Source organism: Trichosurus vulpecula, chromosome 3, assembly GCF_011100635.1.
Source record: "Trichosurus vulpecula isolate mTriVul1 chromosome 3, mTriVul1.pri, whole genome shotgun sequence".
NCBI classification, from domain to species: Eukaryota; Metazoa; Chordata; class Mammalia; order Diprotodontia; family Phalangeridae; genus Trichosurus; species Trichosurus vulpecula.
In genome coordinates, this window is record NC_050575.1 from 157,480,644 (window position 1) to 157,493,639 (window position 12,996).

The window sequence follows — 12,996 nt, forward strand, 5'->3', positions numbered from 1 at the left end:
AAATTATATAAATTATATTATTATAAATGTAAATATTGTAAAATTATAAATTATATAGACTTAGTAGATGATAGGTGGGTTCCAGCACTTACCCACGCTGTAATGAAATCAAAGATCCATCACCATATGTATCTCACTGTATTCCCTTTACCTTGAAGGCAGGGACTTTTTTTTGTCTGTAATACTCCAGCACATTTCCTCAAACATGCTTAATGTTTAATTCGTACATAGATAATTAGAGTACAACTAATAATTGAAAGGTGCAAAAATCAGGTGCTGTGTCAGGTCCAAATGCCCCTTGTGCAGTAGGTGGTAGAAACAGCAGTATTTTTTATTTTGTAGATGAGGAAACAGGCTTGGAAAGACATAACTTGAAAGTGATAGCGGGGACTCACACATCTTGGCCCACTTTATCTCATGCTCTTTACACTGTACCAAACAGCAATAAAACATGGCCTGCTTTGTCTCTTCCCACTTCTACTCTAAGAATGCAGGCTAGAGAGGGAGGAAAATCAGTGTGCCTTCTTACTTCATCAACCCTTTTTGGCCCACACCCTAGGCACTGGACAAACAACTGATTCTTAATTCCTCCAGTAGAGGACAGACAGGACATCCAGTTGCAAGAACTTGATGGTCACATAGGCCTGTGGAATAATTGTGGGTATCTATGGTAGGCTGCCCTGCATTGTAACAAGGGGGTGATTCTGCCATTCTCAAAGTGGTCTATGAAGATAAAGAGGTGCTCCCTCTATAAAGAAGCTTTGAGCCCTTTTTCTTCCCTCCCCTCCCCTTCTTTCTCTTCCTTTCCCTCCTCTCTCCCTCTCCTCCCCCATCCACATTCTTTCTCCTTCCTCAGCCTAGACAGTGCAGTGGTAGAGATAGCCGAGGAGTCCATGCAGCCCACCAAGACATGTATTCTGGGGCTGTTCCAGGACATGTTCTCCAAAATGTACCTGACAGGTGAGCTGACAGCCACCGGTGAAGACTATAAATTTCTAGAAAATATGAACAAAATACCAGAAACAAAAAGATATTGTAGTAAACATAAGCAGAAACCTAAAAAACTTAAGCCAGAAATCTGCAGCACTTCAGCATTAACTGGATCCGGTCACTTTAATTGAGGAGCAAGTAGCCACTCCTGAGCAGGCAGCTTACAAGTTGGATGCATATTCAAAGAAACTAGAAGCAAAGTACAAGAAGTTAGAGAGGTGATGAAAGAAATCTTTAGCACAAAGACTTAGACTACAAGGATGTTCCAAAAGAGCTGAAGTGAGTGGGATGGATCTTATCAAACTTCTATGCTTCAATTCCATAAAAGGAAGTGGTGCTGCTGATCCAAGGAGAAACCCAGCCCCCGCCTTTGGTTGGGTTGTAACTTTGGCCACCCCTTGATGTTTACTAAAACTGTACCCCCTGGAGCTTCATCTTATTGTATGTTTCATTATGTACTCTGGACCAAGGTTCTGAAATCAGAATCCACTCTGTCTAGAGGAGACAGAGGAGAAGTTCTGGTCTATCTGTCTCCCCTAGGTCTCCATCTTTGACCTTTTATACTGAATGTGCCCCCATTCCCTTCATAACCTCTTCTTGAACTTAATAAATGCTGATTCACGACAAAAAAGCAGCAGCTATAAGAGGAGTCAGGGAACTGGAAGGTCACAGGACCTGATCCTAAATCTCTGAGTACCTAGCTGAAAAGAAGTTGTTTTTGTTTACTGCATGAACTTCAGAGATTGACCAGAGTTGAGCAGCAGGAGAGCCAGGTTCTATTCTCCACAGTTTTGTTTTGTGTCATTTGGCAAGTCACTTGTTCCCATCTGTATAATGAGGAGATTGGGTTCGGTGATCTCTGATGTCCCTTCTAAGTAAGATCCTAAGGTACTGAATACAGATACAAACTGAAGGCCTATCCGTGGTAGATGAGAAATGTAATCCTGCCATTAACTGGCTATATAACATTGGGTAAGTTACTTCCCCTCTGGGTTTCATTCATCACAGAAAGTCTTCAAGAGAAGTTAAAATAACTGCTTGTCAGAGATGCTATATGGGGGATTTTTGTGGAGCTGTGAGTTGATCTGTGGCCCCTTACCACTCCCCTTCTACAGTTTTAGGGGGCCTCTAAAATCTCAATTCATATTTACATAATGCTTTTTAAGATTTGTGAAGCACTTTCCTCACAACTCTGTGAGGCAGTGTAAGTATAACTGACACTTTACAGATGAGGAAACAGATTCAGAGACACACCATGAATCACAGAGTTTGTTAAGTGTCTAAGGCAGAATGGGAACCTAGGTATGCGGACTCCAGTTCCAGCACTATCCATTGTCATCCCGTCCTCTCCAGGTTAAATTCTAGGAAGCACTGCTCTGATGGCGTTCAGACTCCTCTAAGTGTTAGAGTGCCGCTCGTAGTCTAATGGGGGAGACAACATGCAAACAACCATGTGCAAATAAGCTATGTACAGGATAAAGTGGAGATAATCAGCAGGGGGAAAACTCCCTGTAGAAGGTGGGATTTTAGCTGGGACTTGAAGCCAGGAGGCCTTGATGAGGAGGGAGAGGATTTGGGCGGGGGTGGGGGCGCGGCAGCCAGAGAAAAAGCCCAGAACTGGGATGGAGTGTCTTGCTCAGGAAACAGCAAGACCAGTGTCACTGAATGGGGCGAGGGGGAGGGAGGGATGCTATAAGATACCCCCTTCTATTGAGAATTCCAGGCTCTGGTGCTGCTGTGATAAGGAGAGGGGAGGGTTGAGCAGGGCCATTAGAGTAAGAGCTAACTGGGGAGGAGAGAGAAGGGGTCACCTGGACAGAAAGAACCAAGGCCTTTCTTCCTCCCTTAACCCCACTCCGGGTCCCAGTGCCCTCTCCAGCATTAGCCCTTGGGTGGAAAGAGTGGGCTGGGGTTGCCAAGCATGCAGCCTTACATGAGCCCTTAGAGCCCTTCCAAAACCCTCGGATGGGACATTGGGATCCAAATCTCAGGGCGTCTACCCGGCTTGACTTTTTTAAATTCACTGCTTTCCCACGTGTACTTTCAGTAGCCCTTTAAGAATCCGCCTTCCCCAAAGGTTACCAATCATCCACAAGATCGTTGGTTAGTAGACAGTTCCAGCTACCAATCGTCGTCTCGGAATAGAGACCCTGCTGGCCATTCCTGTCGCTGTGGTGGGTGGGTTTACAAGTTTCTAGGTGACGAGGCACCTCGGAGTGATCCATTGGCTGGATCAAACCCAAGCGTGTCTCCGATTGGTTGACACCTCTGGAGGGTTACAATTCAAACGCGGGCGGGCGGGCCTGGAGCCCCGCAGTTGCCGCCCGGGAGTTTCTCTTCTTTTATCTCCAGTCCCCCATGGCCTCGCAGAATCGCGATCCGGCCGCTGCTAGCGCCGCCGCCGCCGCCCGCAAAGGAGCCGAGCCTGGGGCAGGCGCGGCCCGCGGGTCCGTGGGCAAGAGGTGAGAGTTCCCGGAGCCAGGGGAGCCGAGGGGCGAATGGGCTGGAAGCCGGGGAGGGGGCAGGCTGGGGAGTGGACACCCCATAGGCCGGAGGTTGGGCTTGGGGCCTGGGGTAGAGTGAGAGGGGTTGGGGTAAGTCCGGGCTGGTCCTAAATCTCAGTAATCGAACCTTTTCTTGTCCCTTCTCCGCAGGTTACAGCAGGAATTGATGACCCTAATGGTGAGTGCCTGCCTGGGCCAGCCCCTACAGCCAGGAGGCTCTGCCGAGCTCCCTGGCTCCAGCCCAGACCAACCCACAGCCCTTCCTCCCTCCCCACTCTCCCATAGAGGCAAAGACTCTCAGCTGAACCGGGACCACGGATTTTTTTTTTTTAAACAGAACGGCAGCTGGAGAAAATATGGGAATGTGGGATTTTACAACTCCATCTCTAACCATTAGCCTTCCCCAGGAAGACTGGTTGCCGACGCCCGCCCCCCCCCCAAAAGAAAACCCTAATCAGCCAAGTTAGGAGTATTTTATTGGGGTCATCAATAAGCAAAACAGTATGGCTTTAGGCTGCTGCCTTTTCACCCAACTATTCTCCCCTCCCCTTTAGAGGCACAGAGTCTTGGAAGGGACCTTAGGGATCATCTAAAGTTGCATGCTTAGCAACCCACCCCAGAAAAGGTTTATTCTTCCTCTGCAGATGTCTGGAGACAAAGGAATTTCTGCTTTCCCAGAGTCAGACAATCTCTTCAAGTGGGTTGGGACCATCCATGGGGCAGCTGGGACAGTGAGTATCAAGGATTGGAAATGGGCAGGACATGGTGGAGTTTGCTTTGTTATGGTGATGAACTGAGGATTTGGGTGAGAGGAATCCCTTGAGGGGTAGATGAAAAAACCCCAGGCCCCCCAAAATAGTGATAATCTCTTACAATTTGTAAGTCAGGAGTTTTCACATCCCCTGACTCAACTGATCATCTCTACAGCCCTGTGAACTAGGAAGGGCATATCGTAATAGCATTTCATAGATGAAGAACTGAAGCTGACTTGCCCATGAACTAGGGCAAAAGAGGGACTAAAACTCGCGCCTTCTGACTGTTCCAGTGTTAAGTGCCTCTTGTAGCTTACTTGTCCCCTCAAGCCCATCATAATTCCACTTGCTAATTTATCTGGGTGCTTCTTCCTCCCCAGGTATATGAAGACTTAAGGTACAAGCTCTCCCTGGAGTTCCCCAGCGGCTATCCATATAATGCTCCCACTGTGAAATTTGTCACACCTTGTTACCATCCTAATGTGGACACCCAAGGCAATATCTGTTTGGACATCCTCAAGGACAAGTGGTCAGCTCTGTATGATGTCAGGACCATCCTGCTGTCTATCCAGAGCCTGCTGGGAGGTGATGCCTGCTAGCTCTTTGGGATTTCCTTTGTTCCCCTGCCCTCACCCCTGACCTTCCTCTGAGGTTTAGGATTACCCTTTACTCTACTTTTTACCATCTCGTAACATACAGAATGCCCTGTTTAGAAGGGACCATAGAACACAGAATGTCAGAAGCCATCTAACCTAACCTTAATTACTGCGCATCTGAGCCTGGTTCCCACAGAACTCCAATTTCCCTGACAGTTGTTTTTCTGGACTTTCCTTCCTAATGTGTTGTCTCCACCTACAGAACCCAACATTGACAGCCCATTGAACACACATGCTGCTGAACTTTGGACAAACCCTACAGGTAGGTCCTCTGCTAAAACAGGAACTCCAGCCTTTTCCCTAGAGGATTTAAAATGAAAAAATCCTACCCTCTATAGATCCAACTCCTTGTCCTTAGAATGGCTAGAAGGATAAATCTCCCCATGGTGGTATTTTAAGAATAGCTGTTGCAAAAATCCCAGGAAAGCTTTTAACTAAAATATATATACTCTTTAAGTGAATGGAACAGAAAGAAACTTGGGAGAGACAGCTTGGACTTTGGTTAGGAAGAGAACTAATTCTAGTAGCTCACCAGGAGATTTTGGGTAAAGGCAGGGTACAGACACAACACCCCTAATGCTGGCAGCTCCCCTAGAAATGATTAGAAGGAAAGGGGGCAGTCTAGGATCAAGGAAGAAATTGGAAAAAGGGCCAGACTACCTCATTTCTAAAACTATTGGATTTAATGTTAACCCTTTGGGGGCTTGCCAAAACACTGGCATGTCCCTGGAAACCCCCAGGCCACTTGCTTACCTACTCATCCTGTTCTCTCCCCAGCCTTTAAAAAGTACCTGCTGGAAACCTACATGAAGCAGGTGACTAGCCAAGAGCCCTGACCCTGGCTGCCCAGCCTACCTTCCCTCATCTTGTGTCTATGTGTATGTGTGTGTGTGTGTGTCTTTTTCCCTTCTTCATAACCTGTCTTCTTCCTCTTCTCCCTTCTGTTCAGGACTCTGTATCATAGACTGTTTTTCTTTTCTTTTTTTTTCTTAAGCTCCAGTCTAGCCCTCAACATTAATGTATAAATAAATAAAGTTTTGTTGTTTTTTTTTAAGCTGTTGTGTTGTTTGGCTCTCTGAGACAGGATGGGGAACTGAGGGAGCTGTAAGCTGAGCCTGGGCCTAGAGGAAACAATTCCCCAGAGTCTGGGCTAGTCTCTCTAGCAGTATACAGTGTCAGAGCTAGGGAGGACATTAGAACATAGGCCATGGAATGTTTTGAATTAGAAGGAATCCTGGAACTGGATCAGCTGGTCCAAACCAATCCTCTACCACAGATGGGGAAAGCGAGAGCCAGACATAGCTAAATCAATGGACCTAGAAGCTGGGTCTTCTACAATGTAGTGTTTCTTCACTATTATCCTGTCCCCCAGCTGTTTCATATTTGTAGCTGCACTTCAGCCTTACTCTTGGGGTAAGAGACTTATTTTTCTTTTAATGCCCTCTGGTTGTCACACATCCTGCTGGGATTTGAACTGGGAAAGAAAGTGACTTAGCCTTATGTTGAAAGTGGTTCCCCTGGTGTAGAAGACTGACATCTACTGACCTCTCAAGGGGAAGTGGGGAAGCTGTCCCTGCCCTAAGCCTAGATTCCTTCATGCCACTATACAATGAGATTGAAGCCTGAGTGGAGCCCGGGCACAGCATCCCTGAGGACCCCTCCCAGCTGAGCCCTCAGGGCTGGGTTCTTCAGCTCCAGGATCACCCACTGTGGCCTCCACACTCCACACAGGTACATTGACCTTAGTCTCCATCTCCAAGAGCATCTCTTCCAGGCGTTGCCCCCAGTGGGCCAGCTCTTCAGGCAGCTCCCTAGCTCTTTCAGAGGCCTTCCCACTGGGCCGTCTCAGGCTCCATCCCTTAGGCCCAAAGGATGTAACTCCAGTATTGACCAACTGGGTCCCTGAGGCCAGAGATGGCAAGGGAAAAAGCTGGCTGAGGTAATGGGCCCGACCCAGATCCTGCAGGAAAATTTCCAGGGCAGACAGACAGAGCACCCAGATCCGCTCCAGCTCCATCTTCATCTCTTCCTCCTGCCTGCCCCCTGGTTCTGTGAGCTCGGCCAAAAGCTGGTTCCGTAGGCCTGGTGGGGGACGGGAAAGAGAAGGCAAACAGCAGGGGCAGCCACAGTCAGGGAAGGGGAGGGCAGGCACGGGGTTACATAGATCTCAGTAGCTAACAGTGAAAACTTTAAATGCGCTGGGCCTCACTCTCTTAGGCTCAACTGATCACTAAGGTCCTATGATGTGGAGAATGGTCAGCAAGTGTGACCAGGAATCCTAAGAGGGCCACTTAGTCCCCTCTCCTTTTACCGAACAAAGCAGCGGAGTTGGAATTCGAACCCAGCGTCTGTTCCAAACGCTGTGCCCTTCCCACCGGACGGTTTGGAAGCCCCCGGCTCGCCCGCGCCTAGCCCGCTCCTGCCCCTTTTGTGAGCCCCCGTGCCCTGTCTGCTCACCCAGACTCAGCTCGAAGCCCCTGCGGCCGCTCTCCTCCAGAGCCCGGCGCAGCCTCCTCCCGTCAGCCGAGCTGCCCACTCCCAGCACCAACTGCCTGTAGCTCGCAGTGAACCTGTTGAGCGCTTCGTACGCCGCCCTGCACTCGGCCACAGCCTCCCGGGCTTCCCGCGCCCTCTCCCCTGGCCCCGCGCCCCGCATGCCTCCCTCGGTTTTGGCAATCTTGGCCTTGGCCTTGGTCTGGAGTCCCAAAGCCTAGTTCTCTCTCTCTTCCAGCCTCCGCCCTTGGCGGCGGCCAGCCCCTTCCCCACCCCCACCCCACCCCCGGACCCGTAGAAGGCGGAGACAGCCAGGATGCGCCGGCCCACCAGCTCCCTCTACTCTAGCTGCGCGGTAGGCTGAGCCCGCTTTCTCCTTCTTCCCTCCTTCCCGCTACTCCACTCCCCACTGGGTGACCCCCGCCTCTCACTCTAACTGGACGACCACTAGCAAAGCACAGACCGACCCTTCGGTCTGTGCTCCCGACCGACCTGGACCAGCGAGTATCTAGGACTTATATGAAGACTTTAAGAACGGAGACGAACCCTTTATCTTCTGAGATGGGCCCATTCCACTTTGGAATGCCCAAGGTCACACTTTGAGCTAGCTCGAGTTGTTAAGGTTTTTTTTCCCTCGTATCAAATGTAAATTGTACTTTCTATTTAGAAACCAAACCTTTGAGATTTGCAAAGGACTTCACATTGTGCTCACAACAATTCTGCGACTTGGGTGCTGTTTTTCCCATTCTGTCAATAATCAAACTGAATCAGGGAGAGAGATTAAGTCCCTGGCCCGGGGCTGAAGAAATTTGATTTAGATAAACCCAGTGTTCTCTATGCCTAGGTGGTTGAGAAGCCCAGACCTCTGAGGCCCACTCTATTTGAAATCTTTTTTTTCCTTTATTAGTGACATTTACACGTTGCTAGCCCGGGAGAGGGAGAGGGAGGGGAGGGGAATATCACACGAGGGAGGGACAGGGCAGCAGAGGACTGTGGGGAGGGAGGAACAGTCCTGGATGGTCTCAGGGAGGTGGGAGCCAGTAGAATCTCAGATTGAACCCCTGGGGTGAAGGGCAGGGCGGGGCAAAACAAGACTGAGCTGTGCTGGATTCTTACTGCACACCCTCCATCATCTTCAGGAACTCTGCAAGAAGAAAGGGGAGAGGAGAAGAAATCAGAAAAGGTATGGGTGGGACCACAGAGTTGGGGGGAAGGCCACAGACCTGGATTGCAATGCCCACACAGGCATGGCTTGCCAGGTTTATTGATTCACACAATTTAGACCTGGAAAGGAACTCAGAGACAAAGGACTCTTAAGTCTTTCAGTTCATAGAAAAACTAGGGTGTTTAGATAATAAGTGACAGTGCCCAGCTCAGGCTCACATTATCTGACTTCAAATGCAATACCCTTCACACTACATCCCTCTGGGACCCAATTCTAGACTGGAAGCTCCTTGAGGGACGAGACTATTTTCATCTTTGTACCTCTGCCCCAGGACAAAGTCGCACCCTCCCTGCCTTAGTAAGTTTCAGTGAAAATGTTTGCTTATTGATGTATGTATGTTACAGTGTATCACCACTGGAAGGGACCTTAGAAATGATGTCAAACCCCTCAATTTGCAAAAAAACAAAAATGGGCCTGAAGAAAGAAAATGACATCCAGGGCTATGTAGCAAGTTGGTGGGGCAGGGCTAAGACTGGAAGCAGAGACTGGGAGCTCTGCCCCTCCCAAAGCCCCACCCTTAGAACATGCCTATTCAATTCCTCTCCCTCCCTGCCACTCCCCAACTCCTCCCCTCCCCACTTTCCCCGCCCTTCTTCTGTCTCTTCCCGGTGGCATCCTCCACCCTCACCATCAAAATCAATTCTGCCATCGTTGTTCTTGTCTCCATCCTTCATTAAGGACTCGATCTCTTCATCTGTCACGTGCTCTCCAGAAGCCCGGAAGATCTCCACTAGCTCCTCAGCATCAATATAGCCATCGGCATTCCTTGGGGGGGAGGGGTGGGGGAAGGAGGGAGACCAGGTGCTCTTCAGGTAGCCCCTCAAGAGACTGTGATATGGGGACTGCCCCACATACACGTTGCAATGAACCAAAGAATCCAGTGCTGAAAAGGTCCTTAAGGATCATTTGGTTCACATGCTTCAGGGCCTGGGACCCAGGGTTACTCAGCCCCCTCTTCCCACTTCAGCCCAGCCAATCTTATTTCTCCCTACCCCACCTTTGCCCCTCCCACATGCATACACCTTCCCCAGCCCATCCCATAGGGCTGAGTCTGAATTCTAAGACCCCTGGAGCAGCTCATCTCCTCCCCCTCCCCTCACTAACACCTTCCCAGGGAATCATAGCCCCAGCGGGCACCAGGCCTCACCTGTCGAAGATACGGAAACACTCAGCCAGCTCCTCCTCAGTCTTTCCTTTCGCATCCTCTTTCATCTGTCTCACCATCATGACCAAGAACTCTTCAAAGTCGATGGTGCCACTGCCTGGATTTGGGAGAGTGAGCATCAGAGGCCCTGCCCAAATGCAGTCACCGACTCCTCAGACCTCCCAGGAGATCGCCCGCTCACCATCTTCATCCACCTCCTCTATGATGGCATCCAGCTCCTCTTTGGTGGGTGTCTGGCCCAACATCCGCATCACTGTGCCCAGTTCCTTGGTGCTGATGTCTCCACCACCATCAGCATCAAACATGTCGAAGGCGGCTTTGAACTCTGAGAGGAAGGGTGGAGGAGGAATAACAAAGAGGATCTGTTAACCTTCAGGACTGGCATAGCCGTAAGTCCCACTCCCAGCCAAGTGCCTTCCTCTCAAAATACACACTCACCAGCGATCATTTCCTCGCTGAGGAAGGACCGGGCTTCTGCCTGCTGGTCCGTCTGCAAGATACAAGGGAAGTCAGGTGCTGGGTCTCAGAGAAGGAGAAGGGGAAGGAGAAAGGTAAAGGGGAGAAGGGCTAGGCTAGGGAAAGCCAAGAGCTCACCTCACTGCTGAACCTGCCTTCAGGTCCCTAACTTACTAATTAATGTAACCTTGGGCAGATCATTCATGTTTCTGGGCCCCTATTTCCCTATCAGTAAAATGAGAGGATTGGGCTAGTCTCTAAGGTTCCTTCTAGATCTAAATTCTATGACCCTATGAGTGTCTGAACTATCAATACTATCCCTGTTCCTTAATATAGCAGACCACAGAGGAGGGACTAACTGATGGTCTCATCCCTACCACTTCTTCATTCATCAGATTGAGGCTGAGGGACCCTCCACAGAAGGCAGTATAGATTAGAACTGACAGTGGAGACTAGCGATCTCAGCCACCAACTATTGAAAAGAATATTAGAGATGACAGGGCCCTTAGAGATGATCTAATCCAAACCCTTTATATTATAGAAGAGGAAACCAAGGACCTGAGGGAGTATGTAATTTGCCCAAAGTCATAGGGAAGTATATGGAAGAGCTGTAATTTGAACCCATGACTTCTGACTTCAGTACATCCATTACCCCATCCTGCCTTAATAGAGTATAACTGGGTAAAAAGCTTAACCACTCTCGGCCTCAGACAATTCCTCTGCCAAATAGGGAATAATCACTTGTCCCTGCCAAGGCTTTTGTGAGGCAGTGTAATCTACTGGGAAAAGTCTCGGGGTCTGGAGACCTGAGTGAGATCCAGCACTGCCGTTGACTTCATGAGGTACAGTAGGCAAGTTACTTCCCTTCTCTGGGCCTCAGTTTCTTCATCAATAAAAATTAAGGAGATGGACAAAGTGATCTCCAAAACCCTTTCTAGCACCAGGAATTTATGAATTTATTCCCATTGTTTGTTAAAGGGATTTGAGCCATCTAATCCTAAAGTCTAAACCCAGAATCTCCACAGGTCTGAGCATGAGGGATCTTAGGACCCCTTCCCATCTCTCCACAGCCCCTCCCCCCTGCCATGTCCCACCCCAGACCTTGGCTATTCTTAGGCTGCTAAGGTTGTAAGAACAGCTGGGTCCAGGCTCCAGTTACTTCTCCAAGAAGGGCTAAGAGGACCAGGGGGGGGGGGGAGCTGAGGGGTTAGGGGATGGGGGTGGGGAATTAAATACTAATGAATGCCTCCTCCCTCAAAGGCCTGTAGAATTTAGAGCTGAACAAAACCTTAAAGATCAACTGAACCTAACACCTCCATTTTGTAGATTAGGAGGGAACAGGGACCCAATAGGAACAAGCAGTGGTGAAATTTGATCCCAGTTCCCTTCATCTAAATCTGGTATTCTTCCCCCTCTACCACAAGCTATGCCCTTTCACATGCCAGGGCCCCTGCCCTAGGGCCAGGGGAGCCCCTCTGGCTCTGGCTCCTTCTACCTTTCCTTTGGCAGTCCCTCTGCCCTCCAGGCTCAGTTGTAAGATGACCCAAAGTCTTTGAAATTTGTTGAACAAAAAGTAAAAGCCAGAAGGGAGGCATTTGGGGCAGAGAGACCCATGCTGCCTGGTGCTCCCCAAAAAGGGCAGAAGAGGGCAGATGCTCTAAGTCTTAAAACCCCAAGTCCTCTTCTCTGTGCTCAAAGGAGACCAAGATGATGCTAGCCCTCATTCCAAGAAAACTACCAGAGAAAGAATCATGGACTTAGAAAGGGAACAGAACTGAGAGGCCTATGGTCCAAGGCTCCCATTTTACAGGTGAGAAAACGGAAGCCCAGTCACTCACATTGCAGATGCCAAAACTAGAAGATGACCCTACGTCCCTCAATTCCAGTTCCAGAACTTCTTCTTACCACACTACACTGCTTCTATGTTGAGGAGGGCAGGTGAGAGTTGGGGACCCTTCGAGGAAATTGCCTCTTTTCTCTGGATGGCCATGTTCCTTACAACTTCACTAATCCATAGGGCTTAGAGCTAGAAAGGGCCTTTAAAAGAGTCTTCTCATTTTGCATTGAAGGAAGAGGTTAAATGACTTGGGTTGAGGGAGAAGGGAGGGGGGAGAGGTACAGTAAATTGGTGGCTGAGTCAAGACTTGTGCCCCGTACTCCAAATCTGTGTTTTTCTCTACCCTATATTGCCTCTCATCTGGGCCATCAGCCTCTGGTTGCCTGGGCTTCCTGGCCTCTTTTGGGGACAAATTTCCCCAAAGTCCAGGGAGAGGGAGATGGGGCTCAGTTCTCTCCTAAGAATTTCTGGGAAAGGGTAAAGATCTCAGGATAGGGGATGGGGAAGGGAGGCCCACTTACCATGGTGAATGGTTACGCTATCCCCTGCTGTGGTCAGTCCCAACTCCTCTGTACTCCACACCCAAAGGCTCCCTACCACCCCAGTCCCCAATATTTGTAGGGGCTCCTGCTTTTCTTCCCTCCCCCACTCCCTGGGATTGGATAACCTTGTACCCCAGCCTTCCCCAGTCCAATTAGCTCCCAGAGCTCAGTTGCAACTGCCCCTCCCCAAGTCTGATCCCATTACCTAATTTAGCCAAGGCGCCCTGGGTAAACTTAAACCTTCAAGCAGGTGCCTGCCTTAATGTTCCAAGACCCTTATGGAGAGGCCCCACCCTCCTCCCACTCACTGGACCCCCTGACCTGTCCCCAAGCTGGGCCATAACAAGCAGGGAGAAGGACCTGACTATGGCTAGAC

The 12,996-nt window shown here is 49.6% G+C and overlaps 3 protein-coding genes across 4 annotated transcripts; 1 reads left to right on the forward strand and 2 right to left on the reverse strand.

The window, feature by feature from the left end:
* The first annotated feature begins 3,309 nt into the window (after positions 1–3,309).
* UBE2C (ubiquitin conjugating enzyme E2 C) lies at positions 3,310–5,954 on the forward strand. Its single transcript, XM_036752599.1, has 6 exons — positions 3,310–3,452; positions 3,645–3,672; positions 4,139–4,225; positions 4,627–4,831; positions 5,105–5,164; positions 5,680–5,954. The coding sequence occupies exons 1-6, from the start codon at positions 3,349–3,351 to the stop codon at positions 5,736–5,738; spliced, it is 543 nt and encodes a 180-aa protein (XP_036608494.1). The 5' UTR covers positions 3,310–3,348; the 3' UTR covers positions 5,739–5,954.
* On the reverse strand, positions 3,954–7,666 carry LOC118844658 (regulator of G-protein signaling 9-binding protein-like). Its single transcript, XM_036752598.1, has 2 exons — positions 7,360–7,666; positions 3,954–6,984 (listed from the first exon to the last, which is right to left on the reverse strand). The coding sequence occupies exons 1-2, from the start codon at positions 7,556–7,558 to the stop codon at positions 6,497–6,499; spliced, it is 687 nt and encodes a 228-aa protein (XP_036608493.1). The 5' UTR covers positions 7,559–7,666; the 3' UTR covers positions 3,954–6,496.
* A 612-nt stretch (positions 7,667–8,278) lies between these two features.
* TNNC2 (troponin C2, fast skeletal type) lies at positions 8,279–12,688 on the reverse strand. 2 transcript variants are annotated; one of them, XM_036752338.1, is made up of 6 exons: positions 12,600–12,672; positions 10,224–10,275; positions 9,967–10,110; positions 9,768–9,882; positions 9,249–9,385; positions 8,279–8,539 (listed from the first exon to the last, which is right to left on the reverse strand). In XM_036752338.1, the coding sequence occupies exons 1-6, from the start codon at positions 12,600–12,602 to the stop codon at positions 8,508–8,510; spliced, it is 483 nt and encodes a 160-aa protein (XP_036608233.1). In that variant the 5' UTR covers positions 12,603–12,672; the 3' UTR covers positions 8,279–8,507. The 2 variants fall into 2 exon arrangements, with proteins under 2 accessions (XP_036608233.1, XP_036608232.1); XM_036752337.1 differs by having other exon boundaries at positions 8,279–9,385; positions 12,600–12,688.
* Between the last annotated feature and the right edge of the window lie 308 nt (positions 12,689–12,996).

Coding starts and splice junctions, on each gene's coding strand:
- LOC118844658 (XM_036752598.1), bottom strand. CDS start 7,558: ATGCGGGGCGCGGGGCCAGGGGAGAGGGCGCGGGAAGCCCGGGAGGCT. Junction 6,985..7,359: donor GGGCTTCGAGCTGAGTCTGG/GTGAGCAGACAG, acceptor GTCCCCCACCAG/GCCTACGGAACCAGCTTTTG.
- TNNC2 (XM_036752337.1), bottom strand. Junction 10,111..10,223: donor CAGCGAGGAAATGATCGCTG/GTGAGTGTGTAT, acceptor CCTTCCTCTCAG/AGTTCAAAGCCGCCTTCGAC. Junction 9,386..9,767: donor TGTTTCCGTATCTTCGACAG/GTGAGGCCTGGT, acceptor CTCCCCCCCAAG/GAATGCCGATGGCTATATTG.
- UBE2C (XM_036752599.1), top strand. CDS start 3,349: ATGGCCTCGCAGAATCGCGATCCGGCCGCTGCTAGCGCCGCCGCCGCC. Junction 4,832..5,104: donor TATCCAGAGCCTGCTGGGAG/GTGATGCCTGCT, acceptor CTCCACCTACAG/AACCCAACATTGACAGCCCA. Junction 5,165..5,679: donor ACTTTGGACAAACCCTACAG/GTAGGTCCTCTG, acceptor TTCTCTCCCCAG/CCTTTAAAAAGTACCTGCTG.